The sequence below is a fragment of the Thalassophryne amazonica genome, chromosome 7, assembly GCF_902500255.1.
Source record: "Thalassophryne amazonica chromosome 7, fThaAma1.1, whole genome shotgun sequence".
NCBI classification, from domain to species: Eukaryota; Metazoa; Chordata; class Actinopteri; order Batrachoidiformes; family Batrachoididae; genus Thalassophryne; species Thalassophryne amazonica.
The window spans coordinates 12227030-12254324 of record NC_047109.1 but is presented as its reverse complement, the minus strand read 5'-3'; the positions used below and the strand labels follow the sequence as shown (position 1 = coordinate 12254324).

The window sequence follows — 27295 nt, the reverse complement described above, 5'->3', positions numbered from 1 at the left end:
CGATCATGTAACCCGGCACTAAAACGGTTCTAGCTAGAACCCTGGTCTCATATTATGAAAGACACAACAATAAAAAAAAGAAAGCAAAAATTACATTAAAAAACAAATGAACATCAAATATACAAAGTTTCAGTACGTTAATGTCACGGACAAACTTCGCACATTCATTTTTCCAAAATGACTTCTGGAAAACAAAGCAAGTCAAAGGTGAGTTAAAAGTGTTAACTCGTTCTTTAATAAACACTTCAACACTGTTCTCATTTCTGCAAGTTAACCAACACTTTTAAGTGTTTCCAGAAGAGGAACGTGCGAGTCCTCAACAGGCCTGTTGGTGCCGCTGTTTATCCTTGGAGTCTGCAGTGTGAAGTGGACGAGAGTCTTTGATCCAACACAGGTTATGTCTCCAACCATAACCAGTCCTCACTTTGGACTGAGACAACACAGATAATGTGTATTGTTCAAGGACACAAATCTGGGTTTACACACTGGTAGTCCAGCTCTTCACCCGCTTAGTCACCTGCTGCATTTTTCACAAGCATCAGAATTTGTTTCCGTATTGCTAATAAACAAAAACACACCACTGACAACATTTGTGAAATCAGAACTTCACTTCTGTCAGTTTGTATGCAAACGTGCACACTGACAGCACACATGCACACGAGCACAAACGTCAGTGTGTTGCACACTTCCTGCGTTTCGTCTTTGCACGTGTGTTTTGCAGCGTTCAGACGGTTCACGCTGTCAGGTAAAGCAGATGTTCTGTTCAGCATTTGAACTACCTGCAGAATGAAAACTAACCCACTGATGGAAACCAGTCCAGCAGGAAGAAAACCAGCGGGAATGTTAGCTTGTTATTTAGGGATGTTAGTACATCGGGCCTGCAGACGCCTCAAAGCACAACAAACTTATTACAAAACCAAAGAAACATGATGATGTTGGCTTCCAAACACAATCAAGTCCTATTCACTTTACAAATTCCAGAGTCTCTTGAACCTGCAGGAATTTTGGAAACTTAATGCTAATATTAAACAAAGCAATGACAGAACACAAGTAAATCCCATGGGGAAGGGGGGGGTATATAAGAAAAAAAATCTTTAAGAATATTTGAGATTTTGAATGTAAAACGTCTATAAAACAGAACACATTTAAGTGTAATGTATGTGTGTAATTCAACATTTGGCCTGCGGCCCTCAATCCAGATTAAATGTTGGCCCTTTGGCACATGCACACACACAGATGTACACACAGACACACATACACAGATATACGCAGACACACATACACACGCGCACATGCACACACACAGTTTCAACAGTCTGCGGTCAAAAGCTGACCGGCACAAACTTAACTTTATCTGTTACTATTAAAAAAAACTAATTTGATTGATATCAAATTGTTAAATGCTGATTTGCACATTTTGTCAACTAATACATTTTTAAGTTTTGTTCTCTCGTTCATATAAAAGAAGCAATATAAAGATTTCACCTTTGACTTTTAAACTGCAGCCGCCATTACTTTTCTAAACATTCTGTGTGTTAAAAAGTCAGTCAAAAGAATAATCAGCAATTTAACTGAAAAGAGCACTCACTGAGGTGAATTTTTTTTAATATTTTTTTTAAACAAGTCAATCCTAAAAACAAGCCAACAACAAAAACAACCCAGAGCCAGCGACCTGCTGAAAACATCACCTCGTGCTCGTCTCTGCTTAGACTCAAAGTTAAACGAGGACAATTTGTGGCTGGCAGAGTGAGTCTAAAACGCTCCTCACGTCCTCACGGAAACCACGTGTGGGATCGAAGTCAAACATCCTGCTGCTTTAAAAAAAAAAAAAAAAAAGTGGGCAACGAACCCTTTCTGGGTTTTATTCCCTCTTTTAGACAAGACAGAAAAAAATGATGAAGGTAAAGAGGAGAGAGAGAGAGAGAAAAAAAAAAAACAGGTTACACATGTTTGGAACAAGTCCAAGAACAGCAAAGACAGAAACACGTGTTCCACTTCCAAAGAAGAGCTGGACACGAAGAAAAGCAAATCCATGCCAGTAATGCTAATCACTAACCCACAGAACCAGCTGCTCAGTAACCACTGACACCACCGTATTCAAACGTTTACTAGTCTTATAAGATTAAAAAATTTAAATACATGCGTAACTTTAATCTCCATGCTGAAGATACGTGTTAGAACGCATCACTTATGGATTCACACTCCAGGACTGATGAGGGTCAGGTTCCAGCATCTGGGTCAGGAGACCTGGGTTTGAGTCTTTCTTGTTCTTGGGAGAGTAATACATTAAAAACTTAACGGCAAAAATTAAAATCGTGCAAGAAGTGTGATTTGATGGGAGGAAACAAACGTTCCTCCACCTTTGTCCTTTAATCCCATTTTAATTCAGTTTGACTTTGAAGAAAGAGCTTCCTGATCCACTGAGGTTTCTCAGAACGCAATCCACATTTTTTTGGTTAAGGTTTAGTAAAGATCGTGCGCAACTGTTGGAGGTCCTTTAAAGTGTAGGTGACACGATATGTTTTTTTTTTTTTTTTTTTTGAGTATTTAACACTAAAATTAAACAACAGTTTGAAATTGATCCTTTCCTGGTGTGCAGTTACTGAAGAGAATATATTCAGATTTCGAACTGCGCACCACTAAAAACCAGGAACTTCTTGGCAAGTCCCGACACTGGAGAAGAAGGAGGAAGTGCCATCAGCACGAGAACAATTATCATAAATGCCCAATTAATTTATGGATTAATTTATGAATTTTTACAGGCTACTGACAGCCCTGTTTCCACCGAGTGGTTCGGGTCAGAGCTGCACAGCGTTTTTTTTGTGTCAGAACGGTTAATTCTCACCGGCAGAATCCTTGTGATTGGCAGGTATTATATATATATATATATACTCATATTGATGAGCGTACACACACGGTGTCCGCAGTGTCTCCACTCGTCATGAGGCAAAACTAAGTATTTTCACATTTTATTGTTTTGTGGATCATGGGATAATTTCATTGTGTGCAGACTGAGACATCATGAGCAGATGAGGGACTGGGAGTCTTTCAACTTGCAGCGCAAAGCAGCTCGTTAACAGCTCGAACCATAAACGGATTACAGCCGGCGCTGTAACCTGGCACCAAATGTGTGACAAATGGACTTTTCTTCAGCCGGGACATAAGGAATTAAATTATTGTCAGATGTCATTTTGTAAAGGTGTATAAGTTCTCACAAGATTGAGGATGATCTCACTGAAACGGACAGGTAAGACTACAACCCCTGGCAAAAATTATGGAATCACCGGCCTTGGAGGATATTCATTCAGTTGTTTAATTTTGTAGAAAAAAAGCAGATCACAGACATGACACAAAACTAGTCATTTCAAATGGCAACTTTCTGGCTTTAAGAAACACTATAAGAAATCAGGAAAAAAATTGTGGCAGTCAGTAACTGTTACTTTTTTAGACCAAGCAGAGGGAAAAAAATATGGAATCACTCAATTCTGAGGAAAAAATTATGGAATCATGAAAAACAAAAGAATGCTCCAACACATCACTAGTATTTTGTTGCACCACCTCTGGCTTTTATAACAGCTTGCAGTCTCTGAGGCATGGACTTAATGAGTGACAAACAGTACTCTTCATCAATCTGGCTCCAACTTTCTCTGATTGCTGTTGCCAGATCAGCTTTGCAGGTTGGAGCCTTGTCATGGACCATTTTCTTCAACTTCCACCAAAGATTTTCAATTGGATTAAGATCCGGACTATTTGCAGGCCATGACATTGACTCTATGTGTCTTTTTGCAAGGAATGTTTTAACAGTTTTTGCTGTATGGCAAGATGTATTATCATCTTGAAAAATGATTTCATCATCCCCAAACATCCTTTCAATTGATGGGATAAGAAAAGTATCCAAAATATCAACGTAAACTTGTGCATTTATTGATGATGTAATGACAGCCATCTCCCCAGTGCCTTTACCTGACATGCAGCCCATATCATCAATGACTGTGGAAATTTACATGTTCTCTTCAGGCAGTCATCTTTATAAATCTCAGTGGAACGGCACCAAACAAAAGTTCCAGCATCATCACCTTGCCCAATGCAGATTCGAGATTCATCACTGAATATGACTTTCATCCAGTCATCCACAGTCCACGATTGCTTTTCCTTAGCCCATTGTAACCTTGGTTTTTTTTTCTGTTTAGGTGTTAATGATGGCTTTCGTTTAGCTTTTCTGTATGTAAATCCCATTTCCTTTAGGTGGTTTCTTACAGTTCGGTCACAGACGTTGACTCCAGTTTCCTACCATTCGTTCCTCATTTGTTTTGTTGTGCATTTTCGATTTTTGAGACATATTGCTTTAAGTTTTCTGTCTTGATGCTTTGATGTCTTCCTTGGTCTACCAGTATGTTTGCCTTTAACAACCTTCCCATGTTGTTTGTATTTGGTCCAGAGTTTAGACACAGCTGACTGTGAACAACCAACATCTTTTGTAAGATTGCGTGATGATTTACCCTCTTTTAAGAGTTTGATAATCCTCTCCTTTGTTTCAATTGACATCTCTCGTGTTGGAGCCATGATTCATGTCAGTCCACTTGGTGCAACAGCTCTCCAAGGTGTGATCACTCCTTTTTAGATGCAGACTAACGAGCAGATCTGATTTGATGCAGGTGTTAGTTTTGGGGATGAAAATTTACAGGGTGATTCCATAATTTATTCCTCAGAATTGAGTAAGTCCATATTTTTTTCCCTCTGCTTGGTCTAAAAAAGTAACCGTTACTGACTGCCACAATTATTTTTCCTGATTTCTTATAGTGTTTCTTAAAGCCAGAACGTTGCCATTTGAAATGACTTTAGTTTTGTGTCATGTGTGTGATCTGCTTTTTTTCTACAAAATTAAACAACTGAATGAACATCCTCCAAGGCCAGTGATTCCATAATTATTGCCAGGGGTTGTATATTATTTATTCCTTGTGTGAATGGTTTTAATATTTAATAACAGCATGTTTATCACGCTACTAGTGCACAGTACACTAACTACTCAAGAAGGAAACAAGATTTATTTTAAAAACAGCTGATATTTTCAGTCCCTCGTGGAAAATACAACATAAATAAAAAAGAAATCCACAGTCCCTCATCACTTTTTTTCTGATGTCAAGGATAGTAAAACAAACTTTAAAACAAAAATTTATCAGTCGATTGTGACCACAGAGCTGGGTAAAAATTCTTTTTATCTCCACCCGCTTGCCGAAATCGGCTGCATTATTTATTTATTTATTTAGTTCAGCATTCTGTGTTCTGAACTCTGCCAATATCGTCACTGTTGTCAGACTGAAGGTTTTTCTCCGAGGTTTTGTCTCCGTCATTGTGATCTAAATAAAGCTCAAAACCATAAGCCTGTGTCCCCACAGCTTCTTCAGAAACACCTTCAGACTGGATTTAAAAAAAGCTCCACACTAGAAAAAACAGCTCCACCTCCGCCGTGTTTACAACTGATTAGAGCAGGTGTCATTCCGGTGATGATGCAGCAACAATATGGCCGCGGCTGACGGCTGAAATAGAGTGCAAGCTTCAGACAGCTGTCGTTTATCCTTTACCTGCGCACTTATCGACTTTTATTGTTCAGGAGTTTTTAAAATATCAACATTTCATTATTTTTAGTGATTATTTGTGCACTTTTTTGGTGTCACCTACACTTTATGGTGAGGTATGTCTGTGGAGAAGCTCCTGCATCTCCTCTAGTTTGATCGAAACAAGTCGCCGTTGTTTAGGGGAGATAAACGGGGTGTTCATGCCCGCTGTGTTTAGATCACTGCGGTCTTTCTTCTGCCAACTTTGGTAATCAGTAGTCGTAAATTGTGTCCTGAAGCCTGCATCAAACTGTATTGTGCTTTCAAATGAGTATCATGATACCATGAAGAGTCGATTCCTGCATGGAAGAAATAATGACCTCTTACAGAAGAATCGTAAAGGATTCATAAAATATACAAATAGGAAGCAGATAACATCAAAATTTAGTTTTCAGAACAATTTGAACTTCAGCACACATTACTATCTGTGTAATTAGTGTGATGTAACGTGATACATATCGTATCATGGAGCTGGTGTATCGTTACACCTCTGGTAGTCATTTGATGCTCTTCCTCAGTTTCTGTGATCCAAAAAGGCTCATGCACACTCAGCACGTGGGCTAACGACACGCACGTGTACTTAACAAAACTCACCAGACGTATTTCAGGTGGCTGTTGGGAGCCTGAGCTGCCTTCTCCTCTGCAGGCAGGTAGCGCTGTTTGGGCAGCTGCCAGAGTCCTGCTCCGTGCAGGATTCCTGTTCCGAAATACGAGAGTCTGCATCAGTCAAACCGCGGGCTCAAGTCTACAGACTGTGATCGCAACGTGAAACTGTTAGCGCCAAATCCAATATCCAACCCCCAACCAAACAACTGCAGAAATACAGTAGTGTTCAGAATAATAGTAGTGCTATGTGACTAAAAAGATTAATCCAGGTTTTGAGTATATTTCTTATTGTTACATGGGAAACAAGGTACCAGTAGATTCAGTAGATTCTCACAAATCCAACAAGAACAAGCATTCATGATATGCACACTCTTAAGGCTATGAAATTGGGCTATTAGTAAAAAAAAGTAGAAAAGGGGGTGTTCACAATAACAGTAGTGTGGCATTCAGTCAGTGAGTTCATCAATTTTGTGGAACAAACAGGTATGAATCAGATGTCCCCTATGTAAGGATGAAGCCGGCACCTGTTGAACATAATATATATATACAACATATATAGGCCCAACACCATAGTAGGAGAAACATGCCCATATCATGATGCTTGCACCACCATGCTTCACTGTCTTCACTGTGAACTGTGGCTTGAATTCAGAGTTTGGGGGTCGTCTCACAAACTGTCTGCAGCCCTTGGACCCAAAAAGAACAATTTTACTCTCATCAGTCCACAAAATATTCCTCCATTTCTCTTTAGGCCAATTGATGTGTTCTTTGGCAAATTGTAACCTCTTCTGCACGTCTTTTATTTAAAAGCGGGACTTTGCGAGGGATTCTTGCAAATAAATTAGCTTCACACAGGCGTGTTCTAACTGTCACAGATCATTGTAGATGAACAGCCTATAATGTTTTGCACCTGCGTATAAGTTTTCCCCTCTCCAATCAACTTTTTAATCAAACTACGCTGTTCTTCGGAACAATGTCTTGAACGTCCCATTTTCCTCAAGCTTTCAAAGAGAAAAGCATGTTCAACAGGTGCTGGCTTCATCCTTACATAGGGGACACCTGATGCACTGTTTCTTTCTCTTTTTGCTCTGTATGCACCACTCTGCATTTAATCATTAGTGATCGATCTCTGCTCCCCTCCACAGCATGTCTTTTTCCTGGTTCTCTCCCTCAGCCCCAACCAGTCCCAGCAGAAGACTGCCCCTCCCTGAGCCTGGTTCTGCTGGAGGTTTCTTCCTGTTAAAAGGGAGTTTTTCCTTCCCACTGTAGCCAAGTGCTTGCTCACAGGGGGTCGTTTTGACCGTTGGGGTTTTACATAATTATTGTATGGCCTTGCCTTACAATATAAAGCGCCTTGGGGCAACTGTTTGTTGTGATTTGGCGCTATATAAAAAAATTGATTGATTGATTGATTGATTGTGAACACCCCCTTTTCTACTTTTTTTTTCTTTCTTTTTTTACTAATAGCCCAATTTCATAGCCTTAAGAGTGTGCATGTCATGAATGCTTGGTCTTGTTGGATTTGTGAGAATCTACTGAATCTACTGGTACCTTGTTTCCCATGTAACAATAAGAAATATATTCAAAACCTGGATTAATCTTTTTAGTCACATAGCACTACTATTATTCTGAACACTACTGTACAAACCGCCTGAACAGGATAAACAAAGGCCAATAATCCAAATTTAAGGTCACACTGAAAAACTACCTACATTTTATATTATAGTATCATTTTTCCTGAAAAAATTGTCTTTGCTGTTCAGTTTGTTGTAGGATTTTTCTCAAAAAAACACTAAGAAATGAACTAGAAGGGCAACCTGCAGAGTGCATAATATCTCAGCCACGGCCTAGAAGGACATCACGCAATGTTCAGAAACTCCTGAATTCCAGGGTTTTCTGGGGGGGGGGGGGAATCACCCAAAATAAGACAGAGCTCTAGTTTCAGGATTTCTCCATCATCAACCCACCATATCCGGTCTGGGAGACCAGTTCAGCTGCTCCTCCAATGGGTTTGGTAAAAACTCCCACGATGCCTTTTCCCACTCCAGAAATGACTCCTTTGGCTTTACTGCCAGCTGAGGTCTGCATCTCCCAGTTCTTCTGAAAGTTCTGCATGGGCTGGTCTACAATTCCCGCTATCGCTCCTGGAAGGAAAACAAGTCCAATCTTAATCAGCACTTGCTAGGGCAAGACCCATGAGGGCAGCACCCGCTGGGGCAGCAGTACAAGCCCCTTTCACATTGGCGTATTCGTAGAGCTGCGTATTGCAGTGTTGTATTTACAACATATTTACATATGCCCCAAGGCAATATGGAGCGCCTTGGGGCAACTGTTTGTTGTGATTTGGCGCTATATAAGAAAAAAGTTGATTGATTGATTGATTGTGTTTCATTTAAATACGCCCGAAATGCGTGCATACTCAGCCTTTTTCAGTGTTCGTTTCATACTTGCAGCTGCGTGTGTTCTCTTTTTAATGTGTGCACACAGTCGCTTGTACCATGCCGCTATTAAACCAGTGCAGTGCTATTTTCTGCCTCTGTGCACTCTGTTCTCTACTGCAGGTGTGGTGCGGCTCAAAAACAGAGTTATTTAACATTATTATAATAATAATTATTCTTATTTTTTGTCTTGGTGGATCACTTTCATTGTGTCTAGATGCTGCTGAGTCTGGCTGTGGTAAAGGCTGCCCTGAACGAAACGCTGTGACTCGTTAAACTTTTAAACCTTCGGTTGGTCCGATCAGGTCCACTGATTTGATCAGACCTGATCGATCAGGGTGTTTGATGATCGCACCGACATGCAGCGAGTGCGCATTTATTTTAAAGAGTCACAGCTCCTTTCAGGTTTGATCACACCTGATCGATCAGGGTGTTTGATGAGCGCACCGACATGCAGCAAGTGTGCTTTTATTTTAAAGTCACAGGTTCGATCAGACACAGAGAGAGGGAGAGAGAGAGGAAGAGACAGAGTGAGAGCGAGGCAGAGCGTGCGCGCGCGTGAGAGAGAGTGAGCGGCCGACCTGCTGTTTCTATTGTGTTTCTGGATTTCTGAGTTGAGGTTTGATTCCCTGTTCTGAGCACACATAGGTGCTGTGGGCTGTGTGATCATTTCAGCTGATTTTTCTTTCAGCTTGAGACTCCGACGAGGGCGGTCGCATCTCCTCCACTCTCCCTTATCTCTGCTCTCTGCTTTAACCTTCATGTCCCTACTTCACCAGACTGTGAATTCCTCAAATTATATTGGATACTGGATCTATTGGACTACTATTGGATTAACCATGGAATTGATCTGCTGGTCTCTGAACGCTATTGACACCATCTTTTCTACAAGAAGGTCAGGACCGGGGGATCCTACCTGCCCAGATGGAACGTATCCTGTGGGCTATGTTCTCGACTCCTGGGGGTCGTGGCATGTTTGCATGCTTTGCGCCATTCTCTGTGGAGGATGTCGAGGATTTTCATATTTGGTCTTATGGTAGCAGGGCTGGTAAGAACCATGGCCCCTTGCTTGTCCATCATGATTAACGAGTTGGGCAAGGCAATGCATTCTCAGACTGCAATGACTCTTGAACTTGGAATTGGAGCAGAACATTTTGGAGCAGATGCGCGCCTTGCACATGAAGATGAAGATTTCGGAGGCTGGGGAATATTCTTAATTCATAATTGGGAATATTCTTAATTCATAAATGGGATTTAGTTGTTCAAGTGAAGCTGTAAAAAGTGTGTTTCACTGCTCAAACCACAACACGGCAGGCTTAGCAGCCTGAAGGACAAATTGCCCTGCTGTTTTCCTCCAGAGGAATGTCTTCGGCCTTGGTGAACATTTGGCAGTTTCTTATCTCAACTCACAAAGACAATAAACTGTTTCATAAGACTGAAGCATGCTCCACTCCCTCTCCCCACCCACCTCCTACCCCCCACTCTGGCTTCTGCTCACGTCATCCCTTCCCTTCTGCGCCCCCAGCTGACGGTGGCGCGACTCAGGGTTGCTGCGAGACCTTCACCCACTTGCTACAATTCGGATAACAGACTTCTTCAAATTTAGTGCACATAAACAATGTCAAATTTGTATGTGTCTTTAATTCTGATGTGTGACATTATTACGGTAAACAAGTAATAATTGTGGTCTAATTTCTGTCTGAGGTAATTGGAGTGTAAACATAATTTCTCCACTGTGAGATCAATAAAGTATATCTCATTCACTCTGGATTCACGTACTCAGTTTTTGGTTGTGTACAGAAGCGCAGTGTTGCACAGACTTGCATGCAGTATTGCTGTGTTGTGCAGACCTGCTTCAAACTGTGTCCAGCGCTCTATGCCGAAGAAAATTAAACATGTTTAATTTCTTCCGTCCTACGCGAGTAGCCCTCAACATACTGCTGCGTAGGGAGCAAAAACTCGACGTAGAGCTGCTAAAAGTGGGTGTAGAACTGCTCAACTCAGCGTAGACGATATGCTGCAATGAGCAGCTCTACGAATACGCCAATGTGAAAGGTGCTTTAGAGCAGCACTTGTTAAAGCAGCACTCAGAATGGAACTCGTTAGAGAAACACTCAGTGCTGCACTTGTGGGAATAGCACTCTTTAAAGTGGCATTTGTTAGTATAAAACCTGTTAAGGCAGCACTCTTTAGGGCAACTGTTGTCATGTACTCCTGCAGCAAGAACCAATGGTCATGATAAATTACAGATAATCTTAATTCCTGACACGATGATCCTTCAGATCTACATTTCTGAAGTTGAATCATCTCCATTTTGTTAATACTACATACATGTTTTTATTATTCCTTAAATGCAGGGTTGAGTAGTAACAGATTACATGTAATTGGGATTACATAATCAGATTCCAAAATATAATTATAATTAGACCAGATTGCACTCGAAAAATGTGTAATCAGATTGGAGTTATACTGTCAAGGATTACTTGATCACATTTATTAGGAAACATTTCTGAATGATTTAATGTTATTAACCCATAAAATGAAAATGAACAAGAAGCAGCTCTACATGTGCAGCCACTAGAGGTCAGTGTTCAACAAATAGTCTGATTTGGTAAAACTTCATTTCAAGGATTATAAATGGAAGAAGAAAATCTCAACAAGATGACAAACTCAAGGAGCAGCAATCCGTCTGCAGTACATAAAAAAAAATACATATACACAAACACACACAGAAAACAAACAGTTGTCCATTCCCGGGAATGTCACAGTCATTTTGCATTAAAAAAAAATGCACCATGACAACATAAACACTGACATAACTGAAAGAGATGTTTTGACGGACTTTGTTTTCATTTATAATTGGTTATGAGAAAAAGAGAAATGAAGAAGCTGTGAATTTTTTAGTGAAACACCCTTAATTTCAGTCACTGATTTTGAAGTAAATCAAAAGTTTTCAGATTCTATTTTACATTTTTTGGAATCCAGTGGATTATTAATCACATAAATGGCCATTCATATTTAGCACATAACTACAGTACAACTTGCATATAATGGATTCAGGTGGATCAGTGAATTTTGTCCGTTATCATCGAAATCCGCTATATGTGTAAAATGGACAAAATCCGTTATGTGTATGTAATGGATTAGTTATAGTCAGGAGGCGCTGAACGATCTACAGGGAATCCTCAGCGTCAATTAGTCTTACATATTTTGTTGATTAAATGCCTAACCTTGAACTGGGACTTGCCTCATTTAATTAAATAAGCTCTGGGCATTATGTGCATTAAAAAGATTACATTTGGTCGAGTCACTGTTTTTCTAAGTCCACTGTGGAGTGGTACCTTAAAATCCTAAAGCCTGATTTATGCTTCTACAACTCCATAACTCTGTGGCCATGCAGTGACGTCGACGTGCATGTGACCCTTTTAAAGTTCTCCGGCACGTTGGTGGGGTTTAAAGTGCAATTTGCCACAGTGGATTTCTCTGGATAATTTTGTCCCTCAATGAGCTCCACTTCTTTGTACAATCACCAATGTCCAAACCAACGGTATGGTATGTACATTTTCACTCCATGAATTGGAGGTCATAATAGAGTCTCTGTAGTTTTTAGACTCTTTGTTGTAGAGTTGGTCATATTTGTGGACTTTTCAACAGTTTTTGCAGGCGCACTGCAAAAACTGTTGAAATATGACTGGAGAAGAAGAAGTGAAAACGTAAAAGTGACAAATCACAGCCCTTGCAGTATCTGTCGTTTAGCAAGTGTGCGTCAGGCTACAAGGAGGGTTCATAGCCAGGCAGAGGGCTCTGATCTCAGGCGGTTGTCTTTGGTTTGTGACACCCAGGGACATCTGTGAAACTTAACACCATATTACAGTGCAGACACCAATCAGCATTTTGTTAATAGTCACCGGCCTTGAATTACACTCTGCCTTGTTTAGGTGCCAGGTCTGAGCACGGTTTGAAAAAATAAACGACCGGTCTTTTAATCAAGGAGATATGGTGTCCACTTTCCTCAAATCGGCGAGTGTCAGTGTTGAACTTCATTTTGTACCTCTTACTGTGCAAGTCCAGACTGCTCTGTCTGGTACACGCGAGGGGTTTTTAATGGAAATACGTTGTGATGGGACAGGACGTTTTGTCTGATGTGAGCAAAAATCCGTTATACAAAATCCAATATACAGTGGTCCCTCACTATAACGTGGTTCACCTTTAGCGACCTCACAGTTTTGCAGATTTTTTTTTAGTGCAATTTTGCATGCTTTTTTTTTTAATAGCACATAGTGTTCTGCATCCTTATCAAGCAGGCCAGTCGCAGCACCGGTCGGCATCACCGCAATTGCTCTCACTGCCTCCGATGCCTCTGCGGGCTCGGTAAACGCAGCAGCGGGCCACTCACACCGCCCTCCTGTCTGCTGTGCGGAGCTGCACCAAATCTGGCAACAGGTCCAGAGACTACGCTCGCTGTTTTAAAGCGGATGTTGACCACAGCCGCAGAGCTCTGTGGCCACCGAGAGAGGACTTGGATTCTTTGCGGGTCCTGCATCCGTACCTCCGGAGGCAGTGAGCGAAGACAGAGTTCTATGTGTGTCTGTTTATAATCTTCTCGTCCAGAAGAAAAAAGAGAGTGTTTACACAGGAGAGAAAAGTGAGAAAATGTTAATGCCTGTTTGAGAAAAGTGTATAAAGTGTGTAGTGAGGGGTTTTAGAGCCTTAAAACATCTATAATAATTGCAAAAAATAGAGCTGACTACTTCGCGGATTTCGCTTATCCCGGGTTATTTTTAGAACGTAACTCCCATGATAAACGAGGGACCACTGTATATGGTGTTTATTACATGGAAAACTATACAAAAACATTGGGACTTTTACTTTAGTCTGGTGAGTGAGAGTATCCGGTTTATACGATGACGGTTTCTACCTCTAAATGTCTCCTACAGACACAGACTACATAACGAGTTAGTTGAGTTTTATGTCATGAAGAGTTACTCAGTAACTTGGATACATATTAAAGTTGTGGAATTAAAAAAAAGTTTTTGTTTTCCAACATTCCCGGCAATGAGCCCAATGTAAAAATAACTATATATTATTTGGAATTTAAAATCATATTTACCTAGTAAGCTAACGCCAAGCCGCGACAGGCCCTGTCGCAGTCCGTCGCTGAGGCTCTCTGGCAGTTGGCGCCTCCACTCCTCCTGCCGGGTGTAGTGCTCCTCGTCAAGAGACAGACGGTCCATGTTCCGGGCCAGGCTGGTCGCCAGGTTGGTGATGGATGTCAGCGTGCCTTAAAACACAAACACGTGTGTCACGTTGAAGTCCAACACTCGCATTTCACAGTGAGGTTGAACACTGTGAACAAAGTGGATATTCTGAACACGTGAGACACCTTTTGAAATATGTTTGACGAAGGAGGTGGTGCCCCTGGACACGCCACTGATGAAGGCTCCGGGACCACGGGTCAGACCCTCGTACGGCAGGCGGAAGAAGTCGGACACACCGTTACCGATGCTCCGCACCAGGCTGGCAGGACTGCCCAGAATCTCCAGAGACCCGACCACCCAGCCTGAGGGACGGGAACAACGTCAACACACAGCAGCTTCATCTTTTAAACGTGTGAAAAAGATCCTAAAACATCTGGACACGTGATATTAACATGATGGTGGTTCTCATTTCTCAGCGAGCTTTGAACCTGTCATGATGACGATTCAACTGAAACACTGTGGACAAGTTAAAGCTGAATAATAATTTCACAAAACTGTGAAATCAGTTTGACAATTCTCAATCGGTTCAGTGTAATTTTTCCTCCACGTTTAGTTTCAACAATCAAAAGTTGACCTTTAATTTATTTATTTTTTTTTTTATTAGAAATTTCAGATTTGATCAAATTGACAGCAAAATGTACAAAAAATTTTCCAAGTTGGAAATTCATATTTGATATAAAACATGAGCGCAATTTGGTGGGGGATAGGGGGGACATGTCCTCCCTCCCCCCTTTTCAACAAAGGGGGAGACAGAATATGGTATGTCCCCCCACCTTCTGACATATATGTGTGTACTTGAAACATGCTATGCCACTCTTATGTGCAAACCATGTCAGTCTTATGTGCAAAACCATGTCAGAATAGTATCTGTGTTTCTGCAAGTTTGTATTTTTAGCAGCATTGACTTGTTTACAACACCTGTTTCTTGTTTGTCACATTTGGAATTTTCTGGGACTGCATTTGCCCAGATTTGAAACCAAAAATAGTTGCCTCTAGGGACTAGTGTCTACACATAAGTATCAATGGACCATATGCTAATTTACTAAATTCTGAAAGTTAGAAAATGAAATCAGAAAAGCTATCTGGGACCTCAGAAAGCCCATCTGCAATTATTGCTTGATCTCCAAAATCAGTCTATGCAAGCGAAATTCTGTTCAGTATGAGTGTTGTCATTAAAATTAAATTCATGATAAGTAATTTATCCTAAACTTATGATCTGTTGTTTTTTCAAACTTAAGAGCCTGTTCTTTCATATTTATGAATACATTTTACCACATTGCAGTTGTTTTTTTTAATGAAAACTCAACCTATCATTCTTTTTGAGTTCTACACATGTGGTGATACCTTATTTACACCAGGATGTTAATAAAATCAATGCTGGCTGTTCTCAGAATAAAGTACTTATATCCACAGTTTTAACTTGCATAAGTCAAATGGTGTCCACTTTATGGTCTCAAAACATTAAAATTACTGTTCTGGATGCTCAGAATGCATCTGAGCTTATCAAGAAACCGTTGGCTTCTGGGGGCTTAAAGCCACCCCAGACCCCCAGCCTATGGGCTTCGGCCCTGCAGGCCTCACACTTTGTCCCCCCCAATTTCTAGTTCTAAATTGTGGCCTTGATATAGAAGTTGGGGCAGGGACACAACTGTAAGTTGATTTTTGTCTGTCAGCCCGTCTCGAATAAACAGTCAAGACCTTGCCATGCATTGAAGGAGCTTTTGTCACCATCTAGTGGGCAATGTCAGCATTTCAGGGCTTCTGGTGGACAGAAATGCATGATTTTTTTTTTTTTTTTTTTTTTTTGGCACGCAGAGCTTTCACTTCCCAGTATGAATGGCTAAATATTTAAATTTTGAGAGTTTTATGGGTCTCGGGTTTTAAGATATGAAAGTTTTCTGGAACAAGCACAACTTACAGTTGTGAACACAGAAGAAGAACTAAGTCCTGTATAAGCCAGTACTTATCCCTGGATTCTATAGTGTGAAGCAGTTGAGAGTCTATGACTGCCTCAGACAAGACGCCAGTCCATCTCAGCTTACTTCCTGGTTCCCATTTACAGTGAGGTGGACTGAGACAAAGCAGGTGAAGGTTAGCATGACCACAAACCAGTCCCAGAGGAACTCCTATCCCACTGAGGTACTCGCTGCACAATCAAAAACCAACACTCAACTCTCTGTTTTAGACCTGAACCTAGTTATGGTGCACATCAGCAAAGTGGCATTCCCAAGGTCTTTTTTTCACTGGGGTGTGTGTGTGTGTGTGTGTGTGTGTATGTCTCTGTGGACAAGATAACTCAGAAAGAGCTGGATGGAATTCCTTCAAACTTGGTGTGATTCTTACATGGATATATATCTATGATTAGATTTTGCCGTAGTTTCGTCAAAGGTCCAAGAAAACACGGTCTGAAATTGGCATATCCCAACAATTTGTGATTGACTGGTATGAATGACTTCATAATGACGTTCCACAGAGGTCACTTGATGAAGTCATACATGGTCAAAAACACCATGACAGACAGAATCACTTCAATCAATCAATCAATCAATTTTTTTTTATATAGCGCCAAATCACAACAAACAGTTGCCCCAAGGCGCTTTATATTGTAAGGCAAGGCCATACAATAATTATGTAAAACCCCAACGGTCAAAACGACCCCCTGTGAGCAAGCACTTGGCTACAGTGGGAAGGAAAAACTCCCTTTTAACAGGAAGAAACCTCCAGCAGAACCAGGCTCAGGGAGGGGCAGTCTTCTGCTGGGACTGGTTGGGGCTGAGGGAGAGAACCAGGAAAAAGACATGCTGTGGAGGGGAGCAGAGATCGATCACTAATGATTAAATGCAGAGTGGTGCATACAGAGCAAAAAGAGAAAGAAACAGTGCATCATGGGAACCCCCCAGCAGTCTACGTCTATAGCAGCATAACTAAGGGATGGTTCAGGGTCACCTGATCCAGCCCTAACTATAAGCTTTAGCAAAAAGGAAAGTTTTAAGCCTAATCTTAAAAGTAGAGAGGGTGTCTGTCTCCCTGATCTGAATTGGGAGCTGGTTCCACAGGAGAGGAGCCTGAAAGCTGAAGGCTCTGCCTCCCATTCTACTCTTACAAACCCTAGGAACTACAAGTAAGCCTGCAGTCTGAGAGCGAAGCGCTCTATTGGGGTGATATGGTACTACGAGGTCCCTAAGATAAGATGGGACCTAGCTGACTCTAGCTGCAGCATTTTGAATTAACTGAAGGCTTTTCAGGGAACGTTTAGGACAACCTGATAATAATGAATTACAATAGTCCAGCCTAGAGGAAATAAATGCATGAATTAGTTTTTCAGCATCACTCTGATACAAGACCTTTCTAATTTTAGAGATATTGCGCAAATGCAAAAAAGCAGTCCTGCATATTTGTTTAATATGCGCATTGACTGACATATCCTGATCAAAAATGATTCACTATCTTCTATTGGATAAAAGCAGTTGGGAGGTTCTTTCAAAATAAACCTCTTAAAGTACGTTATTAATTATTTGCACCCTGATTACTTTCAGAACTGCGCCTGCACTGTTACATCCCGTTTGATGACACAAAGATCTGTGAATAAACACACAAATCACTCTGTGTGTTATGCTCATGCACATAGACGTGTACACTCCCTGTATGACAGTTAGATACTAGTCCTCCGACTGTCTCACCTCTGCCGCTGGACCACAGGATCCCCTTCAGATGGAACAGTTCATCGATGTTTATGCGCTAACAATTGCATCACAAAAAATCAAATATTCGGCTGTCAGACACCAGGCTCTGCTCTTGTTCTCCGTCAGCGTTCATATGAGTGACGGCGCTAATGGCAGGAAATCAGTTCCAGTGGGGCCTCGCGGTGGTTTGTGCTGTACGTGGTCTTCCTGTTGTGGTTTAACGGCGCGTAAAGACCCGACAGGAACCGATGTTTACAGGGTGGAGTCATGGGAACATACACACACGCTGGAGACTTTACATGCATGTGCGTCTTGAACCTAATCAATCCCAGCATGCAATGGTTCCAGGAGCCCCCAACTCTAGGATGACTGAGGAAGAGGACAATGCGGTGAGGTGTTGAAATACGAGCAGAAGTGATGTCTCTAACGAGAGGCAGCGGGAAGGAACGGTCCGGCCAGAAGAGTGATTTCTGATGTTGGTACGATCCAGTTAAATTGTACCATGTGTGGATACTCTGACGAGAGGACGGCACCCGACGGAGGCGCCGTCTTCAGAGAACACAGTAAGTCAGACTGACACCTGCTAGCCAATCACAGAGGAACCAGAACCCATGGCTTCAGGCGTCATCAAACAGAAATAATAATAAAAATAAACGGATGCGATCTAAATCTGGTGACGGAACATTAGACCCTGTTCACATCTCAAGCAGGTCCCATCTTATCTTAGGGACCTCGTAGTACCATATCACCCCAATAGAGCGCTTCGCTCTCAGACTGCAGGCTTACTTGTAGTTCCTAGGGTTTGTAAGAGTAGAATGGGAGGCAGAGCCTTCAGCTTTCAGGCTCCTCTCTTGTGGAACCAGCTCCCAATTCAGATCAGGGAGACAGACACCCTCTCTACTTTTAAGATTAGGCTTAAAACTTTCCTTTTTGCTAAAGCTTATAGTTAGGGCTGGATCAGGTGACCCTAAACCATCCCTTAGTTATGCTGCTATAGACGTAGACTGCTGGGGGGTTCCCATGATGCACTGTTTCTTTCTCTTTTTGCTCTGTATGCACCACTCTGCATTTAATCATTAGTGATCGATCTCTGCTCCCCTCCACAGCATGTCTTTTTCCTGGTTCTCTCCCTCAGCCCCAACCAGTCCCAGCAGAAGACTGCCCCTCCCTGAGCCTGGTTCTGCTGGAGGGTTCTTCCTGTTAAAAGGGAGTTTTTCCTTCCCACTGTAGCCAAGTGCTTGCTCACAGGGGGTCGTTTTGACCGTTGGGGTTTTACATAATTATTGTATGGCCTTGCCTTACAATATAAAGCGCCTTGGGGCAACTGTTTGTTGTGATTTGGCGCTATATAAAAAAATTGATTGATTGATTGATTGATCTCCATACTCATCAAAATTTCGTGTAAAATCAAATCAAATCAAATCAATTTTATTTATATAGTGCCAAATCACAACAAACAGTTGCCCCAAGGCACTTTATATTGTAAGGAAAGGCCATACAATAATTACGGAAAAACCCCAACGGTCAAAACGACCCCCTGTGAGCAGGCACTTGGCAACAGTGGGAAGGAAAAACTCCCTTTTAACAGGAAGAAACCTCCAGCAGAACCAGGCTCAGGGAGGGGCAGTCTTCTGCTGGGACTGGTTGGGGCTGAGGGAGAGAACCAGGAAAAAGACATGCTGTGGAGGGGAGCAGAGATCAATCACTAATGATTAAATGCAGAGTGGTGCATACAGAGCAAAAAAAGAAAGAAACACTCAGTGCATCATGGGAACCCCCCAGCAGTCTAAGTCTATAGCAGCATAACTAAGGGATGGTTCAGGGTCACCTGATCCAGCCCTAACTATAAGCTTTAGCAAACAGGAAAGTTTTAAGCCTAATCTTAAAAGTAGAGAGGGTGTCTGTCTCCCTGATCTGAACTGGGAGCTGGTTCCACATGAGAGGAGCCTGAAAGCTGAAGGCTCTGCCTCCCATTCTACTCTTACAAACCCTAGGAACTACAACTAAGCCTGCAGTCTGAGAGCGAAGCGCTCTATTGGGGTGATATGGTACTATGAGGTCCCTAAGATAAGATGGGACCTGATTATTCAAAACCTTATAAGTAAGAAGAAGAATTTTAAATTCTATTCTAGAATTAACAGGAAGCCAATTAAGAGAGGCCAATATGGGTGAGATATGCTCTCTCCTTCTAGTCCCTGTCAGTACTCTAGCTGCAGCATTTTGAATTAACTGAAGGCTTTTCAGGGAACGTTTAGGACAACCTGATAATAATGAATTACAATAGTCCAGCCTAGAGGAAATAAATGCATGAATTAGTTTTTCAGCATCACTCTGATACAAGACCTTTCTAATTTTAGAGATATTGCGCAAATGCAAAAAAGCAGTCCTGCATATTTGTTTAATATGCGCATTGACTGACATATCCTGATCAAAAATGACTCCAAGATTTCTCACAGTATTACTAGCGGTCAGGGTAATGCCATACAGAGTAAGGATCTGGTTAGACACCATGTTTCTAAGATTTGTGGGGCCAAGTACAATAACTTCAGTTTTATCTGAGTTTAAAAGCAGGAAATTAGAGGTCATCCATGCCTTTATGTCTGTAAGACAATCCTGCAGTTTAGCTAATTGGTGTGTGTCCTCTGGCTTCATGGATAGATAAAGGTGGGTATCATCTGCGTAACAATGAAAATTTAAGCAATGCCGTCTAATAATACTGCCTAAGGGAAACATGTATAAAGTGAATAAAATTGGTCCTAGCACAGAACCTTGTGGAACTCCATAATTAACCTTAGTCTGTGAAGAAGATTCCCCATTTACATGAACAAATTGTAATCTATTAGATAAATATGGTTCAAACCACCGCAGCGCAGTGCCTTTAATATAATATGGCATGCTCTAATCTCTGTAATTTTATGGTCAACAGTATCAAAAGCAGCACTGAGGTCTAACAGAACAAGCACAGAAATGAGTCCACTGTCTGATGCCATAAGAAGATCATTTGTAACCTTCACTAATGCTGTTTCTGTACTATGATGAATTCTAAAACCTGACTGAAACTCTTCAAATAGACCATTCCTCTGCAGATGATCAGTTAGCTGTTTTACAACTACCCTTTCAAGAATTTTTGAGAGAAAAGGAAGGTTGGAGATTGGCCTATAATTAGCTAACATAGCTGGGTCAAGTGATGGCTTTTTAAGTAATGGTTTAATTACTGCCACCTTAAAAGCCTGTGGTACATAGCCAACTAATAAAGATAGACTGATCATATTTAAGATCGAAGCATTAATTAATGGTAGGGCTTCCTTGAGCAGCCTGGTAGGAATGGGGTCTAATAGACATGTTGATGGTTTGGAGGAAGTAACTAATGAAAATAACTCAGACAGAACAATAGGAAAGAAAGAGTCTAACCAAATACCGGCATCACTGAAAGCAGCCAAAGATAACGATACGTCTTTGGGATGGTTATGAGTAATTTTTTCTCTAATAGTTAAAATTTTACTAGTAAAGAAAGTCATGAAGTCATTACTAGCTAAAGTTAAAGGAATACTCGGCTCAATAGAGCTCTGACTCTTTGTCAGCCTGGGTACAGTGCTGAAAAGAAACCTGGGGTTGTTCTTATTTTCTTCAATTAGTGATGAGTAGTAAGATGTCCTAGCTTTACGGAGGGCTTTTTTTTTTAGAGCAACAGACTCTTTTTCCAGGCTAAGTGAAGATCTTCTAAATTAGTCAGACGCCATTTCCTCTCCAACTTACGGGTTATCTGCTTTAAGCTGCGAGTTTGTGAGTTATACCACGGAGTCAGGCACTTCTGATTTAAGGCTCTCTTTTTCAGAGGAGCTACAGCATCCAAAGTTGTCTTCAATGAGGATGTAAAACTATTGACGAGATACTCTATCTCACTTACAGAGTTTAGGTAGCTACTCTGCCCTGTGTTGGTATATGGCATTAGAGAACATAAAGAAGGAATCATATCCTTAAACCTAGTTACAGCACTTTCTGAAAGACTTCTAGTGTAATGAAACTTATTCCCCACTGCTGAGTAGTCCATCGGAGTAAATGTAAATGTTATTAAGAAATGATCAGACAGAAGGGAGTTTTCATGGAATACTGTTAAGTCTTCAATTTCCATACCATAAGTCAGAACAAGATCTAAGATATGATTAAAGTGGTGGGTGGACTCATTTACATTTTGAGCAAAGCCAATTGAGTCTAATAATAGATTAAATGCAGTGTTGAGGCTGTCATTCTCAGCATCTGTGTGGATGTTAAAATCGCCCACTATAATTATCTTATCTGAGCCAAGCACTAAGTCAGACAAAAGGTCTGAAAATTCACAGAGAAACTCACAGTAACGACCAGGTGGATGATAGATAACAACAAATAAAACTGGTTTTTGGGACTTCCAATTTGGATGGACAAGACTAAGAGTCAAGCTTTCAAATGAATTAAAGCTCTGTCTGGGTTTTTGATTAATTAATAAGCTGGAATGGAAGATTGCTGCTAATCCTCCGCCTCGGCCCGTGCTACGAGCATTCTGGCAGTTAGTGTGACTCGGGGGTGTTGACTCATTTAAACTAACATATTCATCCTGCTGTAACCAGGTTTCTGTAAGGCAGAATAAATCAATATGTTGATCAATTATTATATCATTTACTAACAGGGACTTAGAAGAGAGAGATCTAATGTTTAATAGACCACATTTAACTGTTTTAGTCTGTGGTGCAGTTGAAGGTGCTGTATTATTTTTTCTTTTTGAAGTTTTATGCTTAAATAGATTTTTACTGGTTATTGGTGGTCTGGGAGCAGACACCGTCTCTACAGGGATGGGGTAATGAGGGGATGGCAGGGGGAGAGAAGCTGCAGAGAGGTGTGTAAGACTACAACTCTGCTTCCTGGTCCCAACCCTGGATAGTCACGGTTTGGAGGATTTAAGAAAATTGGCCAGATTTCTAGAAATGAGAGCTGCTCCAGGTGGACTGTGTAACTGTTATTTATTCACATTTACACTTCAACTGTGGACAGTTTTCTCCTAAAAATAACCTGCAGTTCCCTAGGTAGTTTGCAAGATGGAGAGAGAAGATTTCTGGAGTGAGTTAGAGGAGACAGTGTCCTCAAGGATGAAAAAGTGGTGATTAGAGAAAATTTCAATGGACAAACTGGTGAAGACAACAAAGGTGAGGACGTAATGTGGCACACAGGTGGATGACATTCCACAGTGTCTTTCACCTCATCATCCCGATGAGCCAACGGGATGATGAGGTGAAAGACGCCACGACACCTACCAGCTCTGAAGAGAGCTCCTGCCGCGTAATGCATGGCTAGAGTGTGGACCAGCTGTCTCGCCGTGGTGCAGAGCGACCCTCTGTCAAACATGGAGAAGGAGAGCGGAGTGTGGTCTGAAGCGATGTACAGCTTCAGGGAGGCGTGGACGCTGACGAGCAGGTTGACCGGCTGAATGGTGAGTCTCTGGAGCCGCACCGGCCGGACCAACGCCTGCGAGGCCTGAAGAACCTGGACAGAATCACCACAGACAGCAAACATTAATGCTGACCGCAGCAGCAACCTTTTTATAATCAACAGCAGAAGCATGAAAAGTAGAAACAGGAATTAAGAAATTATTCAAACATAAGAGTAATTCTTCAAATGAGTCAGACAACTAATTACAACTGCACCTCAGTGTCTATAGTGTTAATGGTGCATTAAAGCTACAGGGTGCAAAATTTAGTGCCATCTAGTGGCGAGGTTGTATATTGTGTTATGTCATCCCAGTTCAAGATTTAGTGTCCCTTCATGTTTTTGCTTATCTGGCTACAAGGATTTGTGCTCCCTTGTCTTCTCTTGCTCTCAAACTTGTTAGCTTGAACTAGCATTCTGTTTCCACTAATCATGAGATGTTTCTAAAGCTTAGTTGGAGTCCACCTGGGGTAAATTCAGTTGATTGGACATGATTTGGAAACACACACACCTGTCTACATATAAGGTCCCACAGCTGACAGTGCATGTCAGAGCACAAACCAAGCATGAAGTCAAAGGAATTGTCTGTAGACCTCCGAGAGATGTTTCTCTCGAGGCATAAATCTGGGGAAGGGTACAGAAACATTTCTGCTGTTTTAAAGGTCCCAATGAGCACAGTGGCCTCCATCATCCGTAAATGGAAAAGATCAGATCCACCAGGACTCTTCCTAAAGCTGGCTGCCCGCAATCGGGGGAGAAGCACCTTATTCAGGGAGGTGACCAAGAACCTGATTGTCACTCTGTCAGAGCTTCAGGATTCTTCTGTTGAGAGAGGAGAACCTTCCAGAAGGACAAACATTTCTGCAGCAATCCACCAATCAGGTCTGTATGGTAGAGTGGCCAGATGGAAACCACTCCTTAGTAAAAGGCACATCGCAGCCCACCTGGAGTTTGACAAAAGGCACCTGAAGGACTCTCGGACAATGAGAAACAAAATTCTGTGGTCCAAAGAGACAAAGATTGAACTCTTAGGTGTGAATGACAGGCATCATGTTTGCAGGAAACCAGGCGGCATCCCTACAGTGAAGCATGGTGGTGGCAGCATCATGCTGTGGGGATGTTTTTCATCAGCAGGAACTGGGAGACTAGTCAGGATTGAGGGAAAGATGAATGCAGCAATTCACAGAGACATCCTGGATGAAAACCTGCTCCAGAGCGCTCTTGACCTCAGACTGGGGCAACGGTTCATCTTTCAGCAGGACAATGACCCTAAACACACAGCGAAGATCAAAGGAGTGGCTTCAGGACAACTCTGTGAATATCCTTGAGTGGAGATAGGTGCACCAAGCTTGTGGCATCACATTCAAGAAGACTTGAGGCTGTAATTGCTACCAAAGGTGCATCAACAAAGTATTGAACAAAGCCTGTGAATAATTACGTATATAGGATTTCTTTTTATTTTATCTTTTTTATTTTTAATAAACCTGCAATAATTTCAAAAAACTGTTCATGTTGTCCATATGTTGTGTGGAGAATTTTGAGGGGAAAAAATTAATTGACTATTCTGGAATATGACTGTAACATAACAAAAATGTGGAAAAAGTGTAGCGCTGTGAATACTTTCCGGATGCAACATACTCAAGTGAACACATATAAGTAGAAGGTTACATTCCATTTCTGCCAAAAAACACCACTCCTAAAATCATCCACTGCAGCTTTAAAGTGAAGTCATTCTTAACCTCACACAGAAATAAAAGAAGAAACATGGTCACTTTTTCGCCTCCTTTTTCAGTGAGTCACCATGTCGTATTTTTCTGTCGCTCTCAGAAAACAAGAACATAAACACAAGCTGCTTGAGGCACACTCCGTAGAAAATTGTCACACCCTCTTTCCCGTCATCCTCATCCTTTGACCAGTGACCATTAAAGGGAAGTTGTTTCAGACCCCCTACAGCGGCAGCTGCTCACTGCAGTTTTAGCTGGATGAGGTGGGCGCCATCACTGAGTTATTACATAGATTTACAGAATTTGATGGTATCTCACTAAGCGTGCTGACTCGTGACATCTACAAAAAGCACAACCTGCTTATTTGATCCTATACCAACAAAACTGTTTAAGGACCCGTGGCCCACTCTTGGGCTGACTGTGCTGGAAATGATTAATCTCTCATTAACCTCTGGATCTGTTCCTAAATGTTTTAAATCTGCAGTGATTAAACCATTACTTAAGAAATCTAATCTTGACCCTAGTGTATTGAAAAACTACAGGCCGATATCAAATCTATCATTTTGCTCTAAAATTCTGGAAAAGGTGGTTTCACAGCAGCTCGTGGACTATCTTACTGAGAATAATCTCTTTGAGCCACCGCAGTCTGCTTTTAGATCTTCTGCTTGCAATGGATTTGGACACTACTACAGTTCTGGTACTGTTTGATCTCAGTGCTGCATTTGATACAGTGGATCATCATATTCTACTTGATAGGTTGAAGAATAATTTTGGGATTGCTGGGAATGCCCTTTTTGAATGGTTGACATCATACCTGACTAGTCGTTCGACTGTGTTTTGTACAATAACACTACCTCTAACTGTCTTAGGTCTCCTGCTTTTCTCCCTTTATAAAGCACCCCTTGGACATATATTGCGGCATTTGAGATTACCTTTCACTGCTATGCTGACGATACTTAGTTATACATGCTGATAACTGCTAGTAATCTCATCCACATAAAATCCTTAGAAGATTGCCTTACATCAGTGAAAGGTTGGATGTCTAGAAATTTCCTACTTTTAAACTCTGATAAGACTGAAATTATGGTTCTTGGTCCAGTGAGACGTCGGCATCAATTTGACCAGTTAACGCTCAGCCTAGGCTAGTGTGACATACATCACACTGACAAAATGAGGAACCTTGGGGTAATTTTTGGTCCTACGTTGTCCTTTGACCTCCACATTAGAAATATTACGAGGACTGCTTTCTTCCACCTGTGAAATATAGCGAAGATTCGTCCCATCCTGTCTATGGCTGATGCTGAGACCCTGATTCATACATTTGTCTCTTCTAGATTGGACTACTGCAATGTTCTATTCTCTGGTTTACCGCAATCCAGCATTAAGGCTTTCCAATTGGTTCAAAATGCTGCTGCCAGTCCCGGGCTCTGCATTCTCAGGGTGCAGGACTACTCTGTGTCCCAAGGGTGAATAAAAAGTCTGTGGGTCACAGAGCTTTCGCTTATCATGCCCCTGTTCTGTGGAATGATCTCCCTGCATCAATATAACAGTCAGATCTTGTAGAGACTTTCATTCCAGACTTAAGATACACTTTATCTAAAGTCTGGGTCTTTTCGTGAAGCTTAGGCCTAGTGGCCGACGATCACCTTAGTATTTTTTCTCCTTAACTTGTTGCTTAATGCTGACAAATTATACTGTATTTGTTGTCTTTCTGATGTTTGATTGTTTTTTTTCTCTCTGTTTGAGGCGCAGCTCCATCCAGAGATGGGTGTGGTGTCTGTTTCTGCAACCCTCCTGTCCTGTGCACCAGCAACATTTCCTGTATATTTGTTTTGTGAATTGTTTTGTCAATTGTGTCGGTAGCATGGCCCAAGCAGAGGGTCGCCCCTTTGAGTCTGGTCTGCTTGAGGTTTCTTCCTCAAATCATCAGTGGGAGTTTTTCCTTACCGCTGTCACCTATGTGTTTGCTCTGGGGTTGGTAAGGTTAGACCTTACCTGTGTGAAGCACCTTGAGGCAACTTTGTTGTGATTTTGTGCTATATAAATGAAAATAAATTGTAAAATTAGCTGCAGTTACTGTTTTGTCCGTGTTCATAAATCAGGTTTTGGAGCACCTACTTCCACTAAAGCCCCAAACACTCCAAATACATCTTGTTAAATGTTACCTGTGGTCAGGTCCAGAAGCACCAATGCCATGCATGGCCGCATCCACCATACCACAGAAATACCACAGGTCCTGGACGGCAACCATCCAGGCAGACAACTGATCCATCCCCACCTCTCAAAAGGAGCCAACAGAAACCCTAAAGGCCCTGGCATCAGATCATTATGCAATGCCACTATACACTTAAAACAGTAATGAAACAACACCAGTGACTTGCTTCATTATTTTTTGCTCATATGTTATTGGTAGAGAATGTCTGAGGAATCACGACCAGCTTAGTGTGTTTTTTCTTCTTTATATGTATAGATTTATATCAAACCCACGTCAGTGTTTAAAGACAGTTTTGGTCC

At 41.5% G+C, this 27295-nt stretch overlaps 1 protein-coding gene across 1 annotated transcript in view; it reads right to left on the bottom strand.

Moving 5' to 3' along the window:
- The window catches only part of LOC117513625 (vacuolar protein sorting-associated protein 13B-like), a 1146044-nt gene that overhangs the window by 13708 nt on the left and 1105041 nt on the right, over nt 1–27295 (bottom strand). Inside the window, 5 exon segments of the mRNA XM_034173849.1 lie at nt 6210–6312; nt 8189–8365; nt 13770–13940; nt 14043–14219; nt 22886–23114. Coding sequence (XP_034029740.1) covers nt 6210–6312; nt 8189–8365; nt 13770–13940; nt 14043–14219; nt 22886–23114 — 857 coding nt within the window.